This window comes from Spermophilus citellus (genome assembly GCF_964194105.1).
Source record: "Spermophilus citellus genome assembly, chromosome: 9".
NCBI lineage: Eukaryota > Metazoa > Chordata > Mammalia > Rodentia > Sciuridae > Spermophilus > Spermophilus citellus.
The window spans coordinates 16204964-16211186 of NC_138191.1; the positions used below are offsets into that span (position 1 = coordinate 16204964).

The following is a 6223-nucleotide window of genomic DNA, read 5'->3' on the forward strand; positions in this document are numbered from 1 at the left end:
CCTACAAATTTTGTATGTGTAATTAAAATCATTATAAATAGATTCTCCACATTCTGATATTTTTGGTTTCACATCTTTGTTTTTTAATAAAATATCATAGATAAAATTCAGGCCTCCTTTGTTCCTTTCCTCAGACCCATCTCCTTCTCTCTTTCTCTAGAAGCAGCTATGGTCATGAATTTGGGGAGACCCCTCCAGTATGTTTTCGTACTTATCACTCCAGATCTATGCCTCTTTAAGCAATGTGTAGTATTTTCCTATGTAATTTTATTATTTACATAAATGCCAATGTGTACTCTAGGTGTTTTCTGAAATTTGCTTCCTTCATTCAGCATTGTTTTTGAGATTTGTTATGGTTTGGATATGAGTTATCTCCCCAAAGCTGCTGTGTTGATGCAAGAATGCTCAGAGGTGGGAAGATTAGACAATGAGAGCTGTAACTTAATCCCACCATGCTAGTATAAAAGGACTAACTTGGTGGTAACTGTAGGCAGGTTGGTTGTAGCTGGAGGCCAGAGGTCGGGGGGGGGGGGGGGGCATGCCCTGGAAGGGTTCATCTACTCTGTGGTTCCTTACCCTTTCTCTGCCTCCTGCCACCATGAATGGAGCAGCTCCTCCACCATGCCCTTCCACCATGATGTTGTGAAACCTCTGAAACCCTGAGCCATAAGACACTTTTTCTCCTCTAAGTTGTTCAAGTCAGGTATTTTCAGCAACAAGAAGCTGAAAAACGCAAGATCTATCTATTATTGTACCTGGAGATGTTGTTTATTTACATTCCTTCCAGCATCTTAATTCTCCTGTGATTGCAATTTACTTGAAAATGAAGTAGTGTGTTCCAAAAAGATCTTGAATCACTCCCTGTGTGACAGGGAGGGAAAACACTTGCCTGAGAGAGAGCTTTCTGCCATATCTGATTTGAAGATGGGGAGGAGTGTCTTTCGAGTGCAAGCCACAGCTCTGAGTAAAAAGCATCTGGTCAGGCTCCTCGGGTTATCTGTGCCGACTGAGTGAGGGAATGAGGAGTGGTTTTAGAATACAATTATGTGTAACGCATATGCTATTGGGGATCCCATGCCTCCCTCCCAGCGAGATCCTGTCACACTGGTGTTGATGGCTGCATTCCTCTGCTATGGAAGAAACTGAACCAGAGTAGACAAACATCTCTCCAGCATTTGTCTGATACATGGATAAAGACTTGGGTCTCAACGTTCCCTCTGTAGTTTGTGAACATTTGTTGAACACCAACAATGAAATAGACACAGGAAATGCAGCTGCTTGCAATATCATTTCCATCTAAGAAGAAGCCTTGCTGAGTTTTTCTGTCTTTTATTAAAGGTCCACACACGTTCCTGTCGGGGAGGACCAAATCCAGCACATGGAACTAGTTCAGGACCTAGCACAAGGTTTCAACAAGAAGTATGGGGAGTTCTTTCCAGTGCCCAAATCCATCCTCAGTAAGTAACAAACACATGATTGTTAAATCCGGGCATATTTTGAAGTGAAAACTGGATAATAGATGGAGGCTGGGAACTGTCTTAGGACAAAACTTGGCTTTCTCATAGACAAACTTCAGGATTTGGAACTCGAATCTTCATTGTTTCTGTCATGTAGGACTGGCACGTCACACTAGATTATTGAAAAAGATAACTAAAATGTTTGAGAAGTATGGAAGAAACTGCAAACTAAAAATAATGATTTTAATTTGTAAAGTACTATATAATTTACCTAATAGATATATTAAAATAACAAACTTTATTGGGTAGGACAGATATCTTCACCTCTTTTATGGGTAAAGAAACAAAGGTTTGGCAAGGCTCACTTTGTGTCCAAGTCACATGTCTAGTTGTGGCAGAGTTGGGTCCTATGCTGAGCATTTGTAAGCCCAAAGCCTGCTGACCTTGACTTCCTGAGTACTCACTCAATCTACGTCAACTAAGAGGGAATCTATAATCCTCATATTCTGTCTTCTTAAGTGAACCTCAGAGATGGAATGTATAATCCACCTGCTGGGTCTCAGAGATCAGCCTCAGCCTCCATTGTTATGTCAGTCTGGAACCTTCTTGATGCTGTAAGTCTACCAGCCTTCTGATAGACTTGCAAATTTTGTGGCAGGGGCAGAGATCATGGAACCTAAGCACTGTTCATGTTTATTAAGCTGACAGTATTTAAAGGAGTATAATATGATCCTAGATTCAACTCAGAGACAGAAGTCAGGTATAAATTTCTAGGTAATTTCAAAAATTCACACAAATAAATTCAAGAAATCCCATGCATTGAAGTCAGACTTCTTTTAACAATCAGATTTTAATGTATAATGGTGTATTAAGAATTATAATGCAAATAAATAAGTAAATAAGATTTTAATATATGACCTATCATTATTTTACCTCTTTCAATTTTATATGCTTCTGTAATAGCCATAAAATAGGCAACTATTAATAACACTGGTTTATGAAGCACAGCTTAACATCTTGATTCTATCAGAGCAATAAACAAGCCATTTCTCGTGTGTATGTGTGTGTGTGTGTGTATAATCCTGGGTAAAGAAATGGAAGGATTACTGCAGATTGTTAAAACTGGTTGGGGAGTAGAAACGGCAATGGTTGCAGGGGAAAAATAAATGATTACTAATAGGGAAGAGCAGAGAGGAGAAGAAACAATACTTTTTTAAAAGTTATACACAGCAAAAGCAGTATGATTGGCATAATTCCATCTGGGTAAGAGTATACATTTTAGGTGGACAAATGCATTAAAAGATGCCTGAAAGTATGGAGAAAATGTTAACAGTTTTACATAATTCAGATAATCTTTACTTTCATACTTACATAAATTGCTTGACTTTTTCACAATGAATATTTGCTATTTTTATAACCAGACAGGTAAAAAAGTCATTGGTATTCTTGATATCTTCCAGATCCCGGCAGTGAGTCTTGTTGATTTATTTGTGTTTTTGTTTTTGTTTTTGTTTTTTGGCATGTGTGTTGGTGTTTTGACCTAGCATCCATGAAGAAGGTAAAATCCCTCCGTGACCCTTCTTCCAAAATGTCAAAATCTGATCCTGACAAATTGGCCACCATCCGAATAACAGACAGCCCAGAGGAGATAGTGCAGAAATTCCGCAAGGCTGTGACGGACTTCACCTCAGAGGTCACCTACGACCCTGCCAGCCGAGAGGGCGTCTCCAACATGGTCTCGATTCACGCTGCGGTGACAGGGCTCACCACAGAGGAGGTGGTCCGCCGCAGCACAGGCATCGATACTGCCCACTACAAACTGGTGGTGGCAGATGCTGTGATTGAGAAATTTGCTCCAATTAAAAATGAAATTGAAAAACTAAAGATGGACAAGGAATATTTAGAGAAGGTTTTACAAGCTGGGTCAGCAAAAGCCAAAGAATTAGCCTATCCTGTCCTCCAGGAGGTAAAGAAATTGGTGGGAATTCTATAGGAAGTTTGAACCAACCACAAAAGGCTTTTGTATCTTATAGTCTGTGCACTTTGACAAAGGCAGCTTTCTTTCAAACAAAAATAATGAATATAAATTATAGTTTGGGACATTTAATTTGATCTAGCTGATTATTGTCTTCATTTGATGACGATCCTTTGTAGCCCTCAAATACAGCAATGTTCCAAATCCCAACAACAAAATGCTGTGATCAGAAAAACAAAAACAACAAATCGTGAAAGAAGGTATAGCAGTCTGAATCCCCAGCTATTTGAAGCACACTCCTTGGACTGAAATATCTGAACAAATGTGATTGAGGTGAGCAATAACTTGGGAAATGAGATGATTTGTGCTCTTGATATTTACTGTAAGAAGTGTTCATTCCAGCCCTTTTAAAAAGCAGCCCACGAAGGCCTTAGATTTATAATCCTTCAGATGACATTTGATACAGTTTGTATACGGGTCTCATAAAAGTAGGTTGATTATTATTGTTCATCTTTTTAATTTTTTTTTCTTTTTCACTACAGTACTGGGCATCAAACCCCAGGCCTCCCACATGCCTCTGAGCTACACCCCCAGCTCCTGAATTAAGTTATTAATAAGTCCCCTCTTTTTTTTTTTTTTTTTGCATTCCTTGGAATTAGACTCATCAACCCCCAATGAAATATATAGGAAAGGAGGGCTGGGGATGTGGCTCAAGCGGTAGCACGCTCGCCTGGCATGTGTGCGGCCCTGGGTTCGATCCTCAGCACCACATACCAACAAAGATGTTGTGTCTGCGGAAAACTGAGAAATAAATATTAAAAATTCATATTCTCTCTCTCTCTGTCTCTCTAAAAAAATATTAAAAAAAAAAAAGGAAAGGAATTGCCATTTTACACATGAGGAAAATGAGGCCCAGAGAATACAATAAACTCATACAATATTACTCAGAAAGAAGCAAATCCAAGAGTAAAACCTTTTATAAATTTTAAAATAAAAGAGTAAAACCTTTACTCTTTCTAAGATTAGTTTTTTTTCATCTGTACTATGATCACTATTTATACCTATATGCCTAGAATGTTGGGCAAATATTTTTTTTTTAATTTTACTTATAGGGGCTGGGGTGGTGGCTCAGTGGTAGAGTGCTCGCCTAGCATGCATGAGGCACTGGGTTCGATCCTCAGCACCACATAAAAACAAACTAATGTATACACCTAAAACTAAAAAGATACATAAATAAATAAGTATTTTTAAAAAATTTTACTTATAGTAGAGCTGTCCTTTCAGCAGAACAGATATAAATCCACAAAATGGTATCCTAGAGCCTAAATTAAAAGAAGCTTATGGGCTGGAGTTGTAGCTCAGTAGCAGAGCACTTGCCTAGCATGTGGGAGGCCTGAGTTTGATTCTCAGCACCACATAAAAATAAGTAAGTAAAGGCTGGGGATATAGTTCAGCTTGTAGAGTGCTTGCCTCGCATGCACAAGACCCTGGCATCATACACACACACAAAAAATGCATATAAAAAAGTATGCATTCAAAATAAATAAGTAAAATAAAGGTATTGTGTTCAACCACAACTGGAAAATAAATATTAAAAAACAACAACAACAACAAAAAAACACTTTTGAGGATTCTTAGGGCTAGCCTGGCTCATGGGAAAAGAAAACATGTTACCTTTGGATCTTTTCTTTGGAATGGAATATCTACAGTCCTAGATCATCCTTGGGTATATATATCTTCCAAATCATACTTATTCTCTTTTTTCCCCCTTTCAAAGGAAACCTATTATAAATACTGGAAAATGTCAAAATAAAGATGAATCTATCAAACTAGTTGTTTATCTTGTCTGTGTGGTTTCTGCCTTCTTACAATATTTTTCTCCAAAGAAATGAAGGCCCTGTGGAAAATAATCTTAGGGAAGGAAAACTAGACAACATGTGATAACTTCCAAGGAGCAAAGTCTGCAGAGGTGTGGTTGAACTTATGTGTATCCCATTGTTATTCTTTGAAAATAACCCTAGTGCTTAAGTCGAGAATTAGCCCACAATGATTAAAAACCTTGATTAATGTGTTAGGGTTCTGCAGAGAAACATAATCAGTAAGTTATATGTACATGTCCATGAGGGGATTAACTGCAGGAATTGGCTCACATGATTATGGAGGCTGAGAAGTCCCATAATATGATATCTATAAGCTGGGGACTCGGGAAAACTAGTGGTGTCATTTAGTCCATATCCACAGGCCAGAGAATCAGGGGAGGTGATGGTGTAACTTCCAGTCTGAGGTCCAACACCTGAGAATCTCATGTAAATCCCAGAGTCTGAAGTCTCAAGAACCAAAAACTCTTATGTCCCAGGACAGGAGAAGATAGATATCTCTGCTTAAGAAAAGGGCAAATTGACTCTTCCTCCATCTCTCTGTTCTATTTGGATGGTCCCTCAATGGATTAGATGTTGTCGACCTACATTGATGAGGGCAGATCTTTACATAATCTACTGATTTGAATCCAAGTCTTTTCTGCATAGTCTTTAATACAGATGAAGAATCACAGGGAAATATATTATCATGATTCATTACAAAAGGGGATTTTCATTATTATTTTCTATGTTTTATAAACAGCCGAAATGGTGCAAAATATGTCAGATGGTAGTATAATGGTCAGTAGCTTATGCACTGTAGCTCCACCTACTGACAAACCTTACCACAAACCCACTGGCTCCAACTAGGTACTCAGAACATTGTGGTATTACCTTGCTCTTTGTAGGTTCTTCATAAACATTTATCAAAATAA

At 38.3% G+C, this 6223-nt stretch overlaps 1 protein-coding gene across 4 annotated transcripts in view; it reads left to right on the forward strand.

Annotated features, from left to right (window-relative positions):
• Positions 1–3475, forward strand: part of WARS2 (tryptophanyl tRNA synthetase 2, mitochondrial) — a gene marked incomplete at its 5' end in the record, with an annotated part of 82908 nt that extends 79433 nt beyond the window's left edge. For 2 of the 4 annotated variants that reach the window (XM_081308514.1, XM_081308515.1), the window contains 2 exons: positions 1339–1457; positions 3002–3475. In XM_081308514.1, the coding sequence (XP_081164640.1) occupies positions 1339–1457; positions 3002–3450 (568 nt within the window). In that variant the 3' untranslated portion in view covers positions 3451–3475. Of the gene's footprint in view, positions 1–1338; positions 1458–2975 lie in introns of all 4 variants that reach the window. The other 2 variants (XM_081308517.1, XM_081308516.1) reach the window with 2 other exon arrangements.
• Between the last annotated feature and the right edge of the window lie 2748 nt (positions 3476–6223).